Source organism: Leuciscus leuciscus, assembly GCF_965113295.1.
Source record: "Leuciscus leuciscus genome assembly, chromosome: 11".
NCBI classification, from domain to species: Eukaryota; Metazoa; Chordata; class Actinopteri; order Cypriniformes; family Leuciscidae; genus Leuciscus; species Leuciscus leuciscus.
In genome coordinates, this window is record NC_138735.1 from 2,835,228 (window position 1) to 2,850,132 (window position 14,905).

General features: G+C 39.1%; 1 protein-coding gene across 1 annotated transcript in view; it reads right to left on the bottom strand.

The window, feature by feature from the left end:
- pard3aa (par-3 family cell polarity regulator alpha, a) overlaps positions 1-14,905 on the bottom strand; it is a 460,595-nt gene that overhangs the window by 124,697 nt on the left and 320,993 nt on the right. Inside the window, exon 18 of the mRNA XM_082183270.1 lies at positions 11,813-12,020. Coding sequence (XP_082039396.1) covers positions 11,813-12,020 — 208 coding nt within the window. The remainder of the gene's footprint in view (positions 1-11,812; positions 12,021-14,905) is intronic.

Genomic DNA, 14,905 nt, shown 5'->3' on the forward strand with positions numbered 1-14,905 from the left:
ACATGTATGTGTAAATGCGTATGTACATAAATATATGCAACTTTAACCATTTAACAGGGCTCCCAAGAGGCAAATTAAATTGAAGCGATATTGGTGACAAAACAATCCCAAGGAGAACAGAATTAGACTTGCAATTCCAGAAGGAAACGCCATTGCTTTTGGAAACACCAAAAACCTGAACCTGAACCTGCTTGCAAGGCATCAAAACGAGAGAGCCATGAAACATATTCAGCTTTATAGAACATCTGTTGCCTGTAAAATATAGAGTTTTGTGGTCTTTGTGGACAACAACACTTGACTACAGAATGCCACGACTGACTGATCAGAATCATGTATTCCAGAGAACAGTGTAATAAAGATGGTTAAATAAATGCAAGAAAAACAAAAATCAATCACAATTCAGTATCTAAATAAATGCAGCCACAATTTAGACCAACCACAATTTAGTATGCATGATAAAACTTAAGTCTCACAAAACAAAAACAACAAATTCCGCACTTCAAGCTGCATATTCAAGTGTGTATGAATGTTCAAGCTGAAATAGTTGGAGAAAACTATGAAGAACAAGACATGGTGAGAGGAATTCAATGGGGTGCTGCTTTGCAGATACTGTAATAATTCATATGTCAGTGAGCATATGAGATTCAAACTGTATTAGCAAAGAGCAAAAGTGATCAAACATGGAAACTTGCGTTAAGTTGGATGTCATGGATGGAACCACACTGGCACTGTGAGCTACTCTGTGGTCATTAGTCCCAAAGTTTGGACTGCATACAGTTGCAGAACAGTCACAGAAGATGATTTTAATATATCATAAGGCACCCCCCACCCATCTCTCTCATCTGGGGTCTCAACTCTGTAACTCTGTCCTGACAACTGCTTCATATTTTACATATTTCACATATTTCACACATGCCTGTGCTTGCAAGAAATGGGGCAAAAGATAACAGTTTAATGTTCTCTATTTATCATCATGAGCAATCTGTGTGTGTTTAAGATCAGCTGATAATAACAAGTATTCCATTTTACAATTGCTCTTTTTTAACCCTAAGCATAACATGGAAAAATCTACTTTGGTTCTGTATTATCTCTTAAGCACAAATGTTTACATTTATGCATTTGGCAGACGCTTTTATCCAAAGCAACTTACATTGCATTTCAAGGGACACATTTACATTCTTATCAATTCTTGCTTTCCCTGGGAATCGAACCCATGACCTTGGCGTTGCAAGTGCCAACACTCTACTGTTTGAGCTACAGGAAAGTTTAAAATGTTTAAGGATTAACCGAGCAAAATATTTTACCTATTGGTGTATCTACTGTTAGTCAAGTATAAGAGTACAGGCATTTTTGTTTTGGGAAAGAGTGTGTATATGTTTGTGTGTCTCTAGAAAAAAGATAAATGTGTTAATTGGGTGAGCTCATAGTATCACCCTATACAACATGTACAATACTGTCTGTGTGACCTCAGAAAGCGGAGGCAATCCATGACATGAACACAAGACAGAAGCTCCCACAGGAGTAATGTGCCAGTGTGTGTGACCTAGATATGCCACCTCACAATGCATACTCAATGGGACAGTCTGATCACACACACACGCACGCACACACACACACACACACACACACACACACACACACACACACACACACACACACACACACACACACACACACACACACACACACACACACACACACACACACACACACGGCCTCAGGGCAAGACAGTTGAAGGAAGGTTTGCTTACCTCTAAATCACATTTTAATGATAGACCATGCCTGTGTCTCTAAAAACACAGCCAGTTTCTCACCATGCAACTATGAAACAACATTTTGTGCCTATGAAATATGTGTTGTGCAATTATATGTAAATTTAGAGCGTATGAGCACACGAAAACAGCAACAGCAAAAACGTTGATATGAACAAAGAAAAGCTGTAGTAGCACAGTAGTGATCGATTGCATGCATGCTGTTTTCTCTCCTTCATACAACCTTGTACAATCACCGAACCATCAGGGTCTTTCTTTTTTTAAATCCTCACTTCTGTCTTGTACTTTCAAGCCCGTTCTTTACATTGTCTCCCTAGTGCCAAAGGAATGCCCAATTACAACCTCCTGAAGACAAACGAGTTGAACAACTACCACTTAAGACATCATTACCCAGTGAACAACAGAACAGAGGAGGGAAAACGGAAAGGAATCTGTCATTTACCACAGAATCGAAAACATGTATTTGACAGGAAAGATTGAATGGCGAATTTGATCGCAATTGCCTTCCTTTGAAAGAAATTATACACATATTCCACTCTGGTATCAAATAATCAACGTGAAAGATTGTTTCCTTCTTTAATCATTTTTCATCACACACGGTACTAAAAAAAGGTGAGAGAAAGACAGACAGAGAAAGAGAGAGAGAGAGAGAGAGAGAGAAAGAGAGAGAGAGAGAGGGGGGGGGGGGGGGGGGACTATAGATGAAAGCAAAATAAAATGTGGACAAGTAAAATCGTGAGGGCGAAATCTGCTTTTAATTATTAAGAATATGTTATTGACCACTCTACTCAAAATTAAATCACACACTACACATTTAGCTGTCAAAACTAAACAAATCAAACAAACAAACTTATAATGTATGAAGTCTAACTCATTTTGTGGTTATCTAGGATGGCCTTAAGTCAGTGTTTCCCAGGCACACCATCAGTACAAATTTTATACAGTATGTCTCCATTATCTGACACATCTATTTCAAGCCCTGGAGTCTCTACTATCAAGCTGATGAGCTGAATCACATGTGCTTGATTAGGAAGATGCAAAAAATGTGTACTCATGGAAGCATTGCATTAGGTGGTACTGAACCCTAAGTGTTCCCTTAAACCCTGAAGACCCATATTGCCATTGGTTTTCCCCTTGCCTGTCACACCCTTTAAGGCAGGGATCCTGGAAATTCCAGCTCCAATCCTAATTAACCATACCTAAAGCAGCTAATCAAGGTCTTCAGGATTACTAGAAACTTCCAAGCAAGTGTGTAAGAGCTAAATAGAGGAGTCAGATCAGACAAGCCTACTTTACAAACCGTCTCCTAACCTGAAACCTTAAGTCCACTACTTATCACTGTGATAGAAGGTCTTCTTGGGGGGATAGGTTTGTCATGTCCTGCCATTTGAGCTCTTTTAACCTCTTGATAGAATGAATGTTACTCTAACCCCCGCTTTTCTCCCAGCGCTGTTTACTGACATGTGCTGAGGCTAAGCAAGGCTCCCTTCGTGTCATGTCACTCTTGCTGTTGAAACTCTTAGTTGTGGAACAGATGCCCTCATCTTTATTCTGTCTTAAACCTGTGGCTCTAGCGTGAGTCTGGAGGCGGGTGGTAAAGCTTCAGAGAGAACAGTCAGCAGTCTTTGTGCCAAGTGTGTGGCCTCTTGCCAAATTGTCAGCAGATATCATCCGTCGATGGGTAACAAGTGGAAAATTTGGCTACTCTTGTAGTCAACAGTACCTTTTTCAAGGTAGCTGACTATAGAGCAAAGGGAGGGTTGTGTAGCAATAGATCCTCTTTTGGCCAGAATCCCAAATTAAGTTCCAGAGAAAAGTTACTTTCCATGGTTGCAGCCTTGATTTGTAGAACAATGTTAGTCTGGCCAAGGCATGTGTTTCAATATTCATTACAGACAAATGATGATCCCGTCCCAGCTCCCATTAAGAAGACGCATCAGCCCAATTCATATTTTCCCCCAAAAGACGGCAGCCCTGTTTTAAATCTAGATTCTCTCTTTGAAGAAATCCTTGCATATAACCGCATTCAAGATATGTTATATCTGTTGCAAAGTGATGGATATCAAAAGTGATGTAACTTTTCTTAGCTGTGTCAGAACTGTTGGCAAGTCTTGGGAAAGTCCCTAACCCAAACACATCCCACCACACTAACAGCAATGAGATCTTCAAACGGAAGTCCATCTATTCCTGGAGATCAGCCAAAGGAGATCTGATATATGTAATGTCTTTAAAGAATGTTTTGTTGTTGTTGAGATTGTCAATGTAGTTCTGTTGAGCCAGTCTCATACTTTAACCTTCGGTTGAAGGTCTTGTAACATGTCAGTTCTTCTCTTTGTGTCTGGAGTACTCGGCAGCATGTAAACTGGAGTAGACACAGCATGTCTGTGCAACCTTATTGAAATAGTTGTCTGAAGGCTATTATTTTAAAGAAACGTTTGCATGGTCAAGCATTAGGCCATATACTTGAAAAAATGTATAACATCCAATGATGTCTCCTGAGTTCCTGAAGAGAGCCCCATTCACCTTTTCTTCTAAAACGAGTTCAGGTGACGTGTTCTATCAGCCTATACCTCTTGAAAGTTGTTTATTTTAAGAAAAGCAATACAAAAGACCACAGAACAAATGTAAAAGCAAATTGCAATATGCCAATAAGAACTTCAGTGAGGTTACATTTTCAGTATGTAATAAACAATAATCCGTTTGAGATCTACCTCATAATATGGTGAAATCCTGCACATAAAACATCTAGAAGAAAGGGATAAGTACATACTCCAGAGATAGACTCCACTTATTGGCGTCTCTTTCACAACCCAATATTACTATGATATGTTCCTTGAGACAAAAATACTCGCGCATTGACAAAGTGACTTTCTATTTTCCACGTCCAAATCGCACAGGCAAAGCATTTGTCAAAATCTGAAGGAAGCTCAACCTTTACATTTGTTTTGTTTCAATTTACAAAAGAAAGAATTTATTTGCACTACTGAGTACAGATCTCTTTCGAAATGCTTTAGACAATTCTGGCACATCCAACTACTGGTTATTATGTACTGTATCATTCCTTCATCAGCAACCTCTGACACTGCATCTGCCTCATCATCTTGCTCCTCTCCGAATATTATTCCCTGTACTGTTTTGTTAGTCTATGACTCACTCTCAGTGTCTCATTTCCATTACCATAACTGGGCTGTTTCCTGGCCACTTAATTTACATTATCTACATCATTATTTCACTCACCTCATCTTACCTGTTCAACTCCTCCACATTCATATCAACTTCCTTACCATGGCTCAGTGTCTGAGGTCACTACTCTCTGTGCTTTCATTTCGAGGTTGTGTAATTGCAATGCGGTCGACAACTCAAATGTTGCTGATTGTCATTTTCCTCTTCAAGTGGACAAGATACCTGCTTATGACGCAGGTCGTAACACTGGAAACACTGAATGTTTTTGGTTCTCAGAACTCTCCTAGTAATTAGACCCACTCAGAAATACACATGCTAGTCTTGTGAATGAAAGGACATGTTGAAGTGCAGCAGTTTTGCATCTCTCTAATGGAGTCTTTTTGACAGTGCTTGCAATCTCCCATGAAATGTTATGCTATCCATCAAAAGTTGAGAGTGCAATGACATCTTATTGGCACTTTACATGCATAACTCAAGATAAAAATGCTCCCTCATTTGTTGGCCTTCCATTCCCATGAATGTATCTCATACTCAGCGGCCACTTGCTCATCCGCCTAAATTGTTAAATGGGTAGTTTTATCAGACTTGTTATCAGAGTCTGCAAGATGAAACTGTAATAATTTGTTCTTTCTGTCTTCATCTCACAGCGTCTCCGGATCTCTGCCTCCATTTGTCTGAAAAAGAGTGCTCACAATGCTCTTCACAAGCTGTTTTTGTGGCCTTGTTAAGATTAGGATCGTTCCGAGGGATGGAATTCAAAAAGCGAAAAGTGGCCGTGCTTTTACTCTGATCAAGTGATTCTGACAGGCTACAAGAAAAGATCAGAGCTCTTAGAAACAAAGAAGTCTGTTGATCAGAGGAATAATTGTGCTTTGGGTTCTTATTCAAACCTGAGAGTGAATATGTCTGAACAAACCCTGCTATATTCAAGTCCTGCCTTTATGACAAAGACTTTACAAATTTGAGTTCTGGTTTAAAGATACACTGGTGTTGGGTTTCAACTTTGCCCAGATTTCAAATTCGATTACCTATTTCACGACCCCTCCCCCGCTGCCTTAGCCGACCCTATGGAGCCGAAAACCGGATGCAAGGACATGATAGATCCAAATGCAATTACCCCTGGTGGTTCAGTGATGGACAGCAAGCGGTGTCTAATCGGGGAAAGATTTGAACAGACGGGGTGGAAAGTCGGCCTCTCATGGCACCCGGAGGAGGACATCAAACCGTCAAACCGTCCTGTGTAATCTAATCCCTGATCACACAGTTAAATCTCTCATTTCAAAATTCACAATGGACAATGATGGGTAATCACAACCACGCGTGGCATAATTCATGCTTAATAAAAGTTTCATTCATATTAATGGGAATCTGTTATATCAATTACTTTATTTATTTTATTGGGTCTCTGAGAGCTCATCTTCTGGAAGGTGCCGGCTGTACCCCTGTGCACCCCGCTGTGAGATGAGGCTGTTTGACTGGCAGGTGGATAATGGAATGGTGGAATAGAGGTGAGAATATCTCCCTCCGTGACCCCTGAAGGAAGCTTGTCGATGAATCAGTTCAGACCACCACGGCGAGGACTATTTTAAGAGAGATTTGATATTTACACAGCCCCATGTTAAGCCTACAGAGGGACAATCTCACTTCTTTTGTTTTAATTTCTTTTCATTTCAGGAGGTCATGACACAAACAATACCTCTGTCATATAGAGGAGACAGATGGGCGATACCACCCAGGGTGATGGCATTTTGACAAGTGATCACTTTGCAATATCTCAAGTCCTCTGTGTTTCACTCCCTGTTCACTGTCACACTCCTTAAAGGTGAGATCTTTTTTTTTTTTGTCGCAGGGAACTATTGGTGGGCAGCTAGTTGTGCAATACTGACAGTATATAAACTTTAAACCTTTAATTAAAATACACAGCTGGCGAAAAAAAACAACAACAGCAGCATATTAATAATGAACTAACAATTCTAGAGAGAATTTGGTTATTTGTAATTGACCCACTCACGCAGCATGAGCTAAAGTTGAACACTGGTCACACATCTGACACGCTTATAATACAACTTATATACATAACATAAATAAATATTATAACTGCATCTGCACAAAATGACGCAAATGCACAACAAAGACTAAGTTACACGCTAGTCAGAATCTGCATGTCATGTTATGAATAAGCTCTTTCTGTATCATCACACTATAACACGTCTGAAACAAGAAAAAAAATAATGACTATAGCAAAAAGACAATATTGTACTACAATAGCATAAGCATAATGTTATTTAGCAGTGCAGGTTCTGGCAAGGACAGTTTTGCGTGTTTTTGTTCATTTGTGATGTTTAAAAAAGCTGTTACTTGGTTTAATTTTGCACTTTATCATCTACAATGTTCTTTTGTCAACTTAAATTACTCTGCGTTTTAAATAATCAATCTGACATGAAGTATTGACTAAATTAAAATCATTTTTGTCAAAAGAGAACAATTAAACATCTTTATGACTCCTTTCATTATGGTACGAAAAATCTAGATCAACAACTAAAGATATTACAGCCACTTTCCACAGCTAACATCTATCAAAGTTCCAGTCATTACATACAGCAGCTTTGTTTATCTGTTGCTAAGGTTGATTATGGTGTATATAACTGGCGTGCAGTTCTCCAGTGTTTCCATAATTACCTCTTCGTGGTATAGTGTCCTGTGTTTACGTTAAGCTAATGAGCGAGAACGTACTCCTTTGGAACAATTTGAGGGATCTGGCCATGTAAATGGAAAAGCATATAAAGAAGTCTTATATCAAGCACTGCCATTAAGCTATAGCATCAAACATCTTGCTATCAGGTTCTGGCTGGCTGCTATGGTTCCTAGGGTGTTCTGGTTGGTTTATATATTGGCCAAAGTCAAAAAAGTCCACCCTGCAAATCTTCATGATATTCATATACATATACATATACATATCCAAATCACTTGGGCAACTGCCATAACTTTGAAAAACCACTAACAAACAAAAACAAATAATGCATACATTTATAAATGAAGGACGAATAAACCGAATACTACTTTGGACAAGTGGTTTTTAGACCCATTTTCCCCCCCATGCTGCCTCCATTTGCCTGGTCATTCATTTAGATGTTTAGTTTATCTTGATTTGTGATTTCTCTCTCGCTCTCCTTTGATCACCTCGTCTCTCTCTTCTCCTCTCCTCCTCCCTCTATCTGTTCTGATTTTAATGCTCTTCCAATCAGTGTGTCCATTAAGCGCAGAGCTCATCAGTGCACGTTTACTCACGCATGCAGATGAGCTCCAATTGCAGTGTATTGCAAACGCCTCAGAGACCTCCTTGGGTGAGTGTGTGTGTGTGTGTGTGTGTGTGTGTGTGTCATACTGAGATGGAAGAGATGAAAAAGAGAAGGGCTACAGTTAAATGGGCCTTGAGAGACTGCAGATGAGAGTGTATTGCTGCAGAAGTGAATCTGTATGTGTGTGAACAAAAAGACACAATGAGAGAGACAGCAAGAAGTGGAGTTGAATGTCAGTAATCCATACTCTCTTGGCAAGGTGCGCGCATGTGTGTGTGTGTGTGTGTGTGTGTGTGTGTGTGTGTGTGTGTGTGTGTGTGTGTGTGTGTGTGTGTGTGTGCGCAATCTCCTTAGTGATGGGAGTTTCTGATGGCTCTCAGAGGAGGGGTAGATGTAATGAGAGTGAGAGAGAACATTTCTGTGCTGAGTGAGCGTGTCCGCTGGGGTCCAGACCTGCGTTTCAGTTCTTAATTAACTTTCACAACCCATCCCACTTCCTCGCTTACACAAACACTAAATGCACATATTCTTTTTCACCTCTGACTCCTTTGCTATAGTGCCAATTTTACCTCCTTCCATAATGGTAGGTGGGCTTGTTAAGGCTAGCTGTAGACAATATATTACTATGTCTCCTATTAGGGTTATGGCTTTAAACAACACTATACCCTTAAGTATTAAACATTGACATGCCACTTGTCCTACACTACAAATTTGCAGATTGTCAAGGAAAACTGCATTATAAGCAACCACATTTAAGAATTTCTCTTGATGGTTGATTAAAAACAAGAAGGAAAAATTCCCATGGACTTGCATTAAAGGAGGGTCTTTGGCCAGAATAATCCCTAAAAAATTACGAAAAAAATGGTGAAATGTTAATGATGTGAATATAGTTGTTTTCAATGCAAATTTTTTAATTCCTACATTATGCCAGTCTTTTTTCACTTATGACTTCCCTTAGAATCAGAAATGAATGAAATTCGGCATGTATCCTCAGATGGCCTTGATATCCATGCGTACCAAGTTTTGTGAACCTTGGCTTTTGCATTCACAGGACACAGGCCAATTTAGTCATTATGGGCAACACCTAAAATGTTAATTAAATTGATTAAATCTGTTATTTAACCAATCAAAATTCTTTTGACAGATTTGTCAAGGTTCTCACCAATTTTCATGCAAGTTGAATGAAACAGCCAAGAAAGACTAAAAAAAATCATCCCATATGTTTCCAGGGATATAAAGAAAAAAAATAGAACATATCACAGTGCCACCTAGCGCAAAATAATACACAACCTCTTCTAGAATGAAAAAAGAATAATAATAAAAAGAAAATCAGCACAAACAAAGGAGTGTTCCAAGAGAAGGGGGTCGTGAAAGCTGCCAGCGCAGCGTGTGATGACGCACAGCTGAAGCTAATTCTGTCTCATCACTGAAGCTGTAAATCCAAAAGAGCTCCTCTCCTTCGGGGTATCCAGTCTACTAGGCATGGACCAGGTGTTCTCAAGGTCTCAACTCGACATGAGGCTGAACAGCCTGAGCATGATGAGCACACCACAACCCTGGCTGATCTCCAACAACATTCAACATCATAGCATGTGTACCATGCACTTCAGCTCTAAAGCTGACATGTGATGAATAGTGGACGTGCTTGGGGAAGTTGGGGTTGAATCAACAGCTAACATTGATTGTTGAGGAAAGTTCAGAAAAGTGCTACGTATAGGCAATTTGTTTAATAAACACTTTTTGTTATACTGGTTGAACCTCTCTTCACATCCTAATAGCAATCAATTATAGAAGTGGTCTAAATATTAAAGTGGAAAAGAATTTTCGTCCAATCATTGCATTCGGTCCAAACGCAATGATACGATGTCCTACCTGCCTAACAACATATGTATTTTCAAAGCTCAGAGCTCAAAGATCTAATCCTTCCAAAGCTACCTTGCTATTGCTAGTCTCTCTGAAAATTGCCTACCCTACCTTTCAGTATTTTTTATTTATTTGTCCGCTACAAATGACGTCTACAACAGTATTCCACACTCTCTAGAACTACAATGCCCATCATGCTCAGACATACTACCACTTCTATAACACTTGTGCACGAAAATATCCCCCATGAATTGTAACTGTCAGTAAATCAATTAAATAAATGGAAAAGTAATGCACATATCTATTTTGTAAATGCATGTTACATAATTGTGAATGATTCATCCATGAATGGTCTGATGCAGTATGCCAAAATTCTCCAAGCATTTAGTCCACTTAAACCCCAGCCCTCTACATTCGACTGCTAGATTGAATTAATTTCTGAATGTAATGCCCAATGTCTCAAAATCCAATCAATCATTATAATTTTTTTTATATATATAATCCGTTATTTCGCCATACGGCAGGAAAGATCTGTCGGTATGTCCATTTTATTGGGACTTTAACCAACTCCGACATTATGCTGGAAATATAACAAGTAATGAAAGATGTACATAACACACGTTAATCGTAACATACATCCAACACTACTATCAACTGCTCCAACACCCACTCCTAAACACTGATTAAAATGAATGCTGAAGTCATCACACTCATAGTTCTAATTAATTAATCAAATTCAGCTCAAAACATAGGCCACAACCTAACATGTGATTACGGCTCAGTAATTGTCCATCGCCTTCCTTCAACAGGACAAAATAGAGGTGGAGTGGTGGAGCACAAATCAGCAGGGCACCAAACCCAACCCTTTAGTGTTCCTGAAACATGACCTGGAAACACTTGTCGGTTTTATTGTTCATTACGGCACAGCATGCAACGTACTACGCTAACTAATCCCATTACGCTAATCCACCTCAAAACAACTTATTGTGCAGATAAGAGTGTGTATAATTTATGCAGGATTCAAATGAGCACCAAATCAGAATAATTAATGGAGGCCCCGGCTTAATTAGCCTAGCATTGGGAAACGCTTACGTTCTCAACAAAATGGATGTGCGACTCGCTATTTCAAAGAGCCCAGAGGGGCGGGAGACCAGGCAAACACCTTTTTATGATCGCAGCACCCAAAAGTATTTGATCTGTACCTGTCTCGTCCCTCCGGAGGAGATTTGCGAGGAGAAGCCGAGTAAATGTTAATCCTCCATATGGATGTATTTTCGAAATTAACAGATTCCGCATTTGCTTCAAACTCTTTGTAGTTTGAAGTTGGTGGGGAAATTTAGCAAATCAGTCACAGTCGGGGTGACATTTAACTAGGCGACAAAGCTGTTTATGGGAACACAAAGCGACACAGGGAAGCAAAGTTTGGTGAGTAGCACTGCCTTGTGTTTATTTCAGAAAAGTTTCCAATCCAGCAATTACCTATGATAAATTTGGTAATCTATGCACTGATGAATAAAACATTCCCTTATTAAACATAACCTCCATTGAAACTGCCTCAGGCCTCAGTGAAAGATAGCGAGACTGAGGGTCAAGGTAAGGTCTTCTTATTAGTACCAGGGAGTCCCACATACTCGACACGTTATGCTAACGCTAGTTAAATAAAGTGATTTGAGCACCTAAGGCTGTTCACCCTACCTGAACATGTCGCCCAGGCCCTTCAGCACGCCTTTCTTGGCTTTGTTCTTGTCTTTCTTGTCCTTCCCTCCACGCTCCTTCTTCTTGTCATCTTTGGTGCGTCCTCCATTCATGTGTTTCTCTGTGTTGGAGGGTGGGAGGGTGAGGTCTGTGGCTGTGGAAATGGAGTCACGGCCAGACCGAGAGCTTTCCTCTGTATCTTCTTCCACTGAGATGATGGAGAAAGTGGGAGAGAGAGATATAAACAGACAGACAAAAAGACGAATGTCTAAATCAGACTATACAAGTCACTGTATGCTCTGGAGAAAGAGCAATACTTAGTAGCACAGGGTTGGGTTTGCCAAATAACACATTTCCACCAAAAACGACACCCTAGCAACCACTAAAAATATAACATAACCCAAAAACATAAGCCATTACACTTAAGTAACCACATAGCAATGCCCTAGACCTGCTAATTATTATGTATTGATAATAAAAAAAAAAAAAAAAAATAGAGAACAAATACGGTCTCACTGCAGAAACCCTCAATGGTCCGACTTCTTTAAACATCGGCTTTAATGAAACCTCTTAATGAGACCTCGTCTGCAAGTCTAACCATATCTAACAGAGACTCATGAGCATCTCATCTTGCCTGAATCTCTTTTCATTTTATTCCTTAGCTGAGTTTTACCTCAGAGGTTATTCAATCTAAAGGAACCCCATTATCTTTTTGCCTCTAAAGGGTCACATCTTCCCACCAGAGTCTGGCCATCTTAATAGTGGTTATCCAGGAGCAGTGCAGGGAGCCTATTAGCGTTATTCCTCACCGAGCCAATAAAACTAACAGAGAAAGTGAACTCAGAAGTTCAAAAGGCTAAAGAGCACCAGAAGAGGTCCATCTACTGTTCACCTCACCATTCTGCACATGCTATTTGAGCACCACATAGTCACTTTAAACTACTTTTTTTTTCACCAGCGGTTTCTGTATAAGTTTCTAGTGCTGAAGTCGAGGTCTAGACATCATGCAGTCAGAATATAAAACGTTACAAGAGATGTAGTCTGGACTGCGTGCTTTTGTTGAATGAAAAAACTCTCTCTTTTTGCATTCTATGGAAGGTTTGCTGATCATTACAGAAAGAATTGCTTTGCTAACAGATTTTTTTTTTTTTTTTTTTTTTTTTTTTATCACGTCACCACACTATTAAGATGTTTACTTGGAAGACAAAGAGTTCAGCTCTTCTAATGGACAAGCTGAAGGTGGGTGGTATTCTCACAGCACTCCTAACATTTGATAGCCCATGAATTTTGTAACGCTAATTTTATGGATTCCAGTCAATGGGATGATGTATTTCATTGATCATATATTAATGCAAGTAGTTTTGGAAAAGCGGGAGAATCTCTGTGGGATCATTTTATTTTGAAGTATCGTTTGCAATGCTAATTCATTTCCTACCACCTATCTTCGTGATACGTTGCGTATCAGTATAATCATAAGGGACCGCAGCTGGCTGACATTGCTCATTTCCATTTCAGCACCCGTCTGATTACAGCTACTGTCTCCATTCCTGACGGTCTGGATGTGATTAATTTGTCACTAATTGTAAGTTTAAAAACGCTGGGAAAGCGGGAAAAAAATTAGGGGGCACTAAAAGCAAAGTGCTTTTGAATAGAGCGGAGACGCGGTGCTGGAGACAGATGCCTGTGTGATTAGAGCTTATTAATACCCAACAAATCTCTGACGTGAGTGAGAACTTTGATGGCTAGAAGAAAGGCCCTCATGAAAGCGAAAGACCATCATGGATATTTCTGCAAGCCCGTGAGGGGAAGAGGGTGGGCACTCGTTCCTTGTGTTTTATTCACTCGCGCAAGTCGCGATCTGTGTTTTCTGTCATCCTGCCATCTACTGAAATTATATCCAAAAGGATTAACACAAGACAAGGATAGTGTGGATAGTGTGAGTTATTCTCTTAGAATAAAAGGTTCAGTGGGGTTCTATATAGAAATTAATTCAATAAAACTAGGCTACACTTTATTTCGATAGTCCACTTCAGACATTCTACTAACTGTAACTACATGTCAACTAACTCTCATTAGAGTATTAGACTGTTAGGTTAGGGTTCGGGTTAGTAGAATAAGTTGACATGTACTTGTAAAGTTACTTATGGTCAGTATAATATCTGTTGAGGAGCATCAGAATAAAGTGTTAGCAGATATTAATCAGACAGTCTACTAATACTGTAATGAGAGTTAGTTGACATGTAGTTGCAAAGATACTTATAGTTAGTTGAACGTCTAAAATGGACTATTGAACTAAAGTGTTACCTAAAACTATGATGTAGGGGTTCCCAAGGTTCAATATATGAAGCGCCTGACAGAACCCTTTAAGGTTATAAATAGAACATTTTCTTTTAATAGTGAGGAGATAATCATAACGCTTGCAAGGTTTGATTGGATATAATTTATCACTTTTTTCAAACTTGTTTCCGCCACAGAATAAAACATTTTAAAAGATAATTGTGACTTTACATCACGCAATTCTGACTTTAAAACACGCAATTCTGACTTTATATCATGCAATTCTGACTTTAAAACACGCAATTCTGACTTTATATCATGCAATTCTGACTTTAAAACACGCAATTCTGACTTTATATCATGCAATTCTGACTTTAAAACACGCAATTCTGACTTTATATCATGCAATTCTGACTTTAAAACACGCAATTCTGACTTTATATCAAGCAATTCTGACTTTTTTCTTGCAATCGCGAGTTTATATCTCACAATTCTGACATCTTTTCTCAGAATTGCATTCCATTGCATAAAACAACTAACTTAATTTGTGTATTGAAGAAAAAACATTATATGTTCTGAAGAAAATACATTTCTGGAAGATGTAAACTCGCAATTGTGAGAGAAAAAAAGTCAGAATTGTGACATAAAAAGTCACAATTACCTTTTATATTTCTTATTCTGTGGAAACAAGATTCCATAGGATGGCTAAAAACAAAGTTTCAGGCCTAAAAAATGTCTGACCTTCAGAAAGATGGAATCTCAGGAGATGAAATGGAAAAGAATGCAGGAAAGTATGAATTGGACAGGACAGCATTT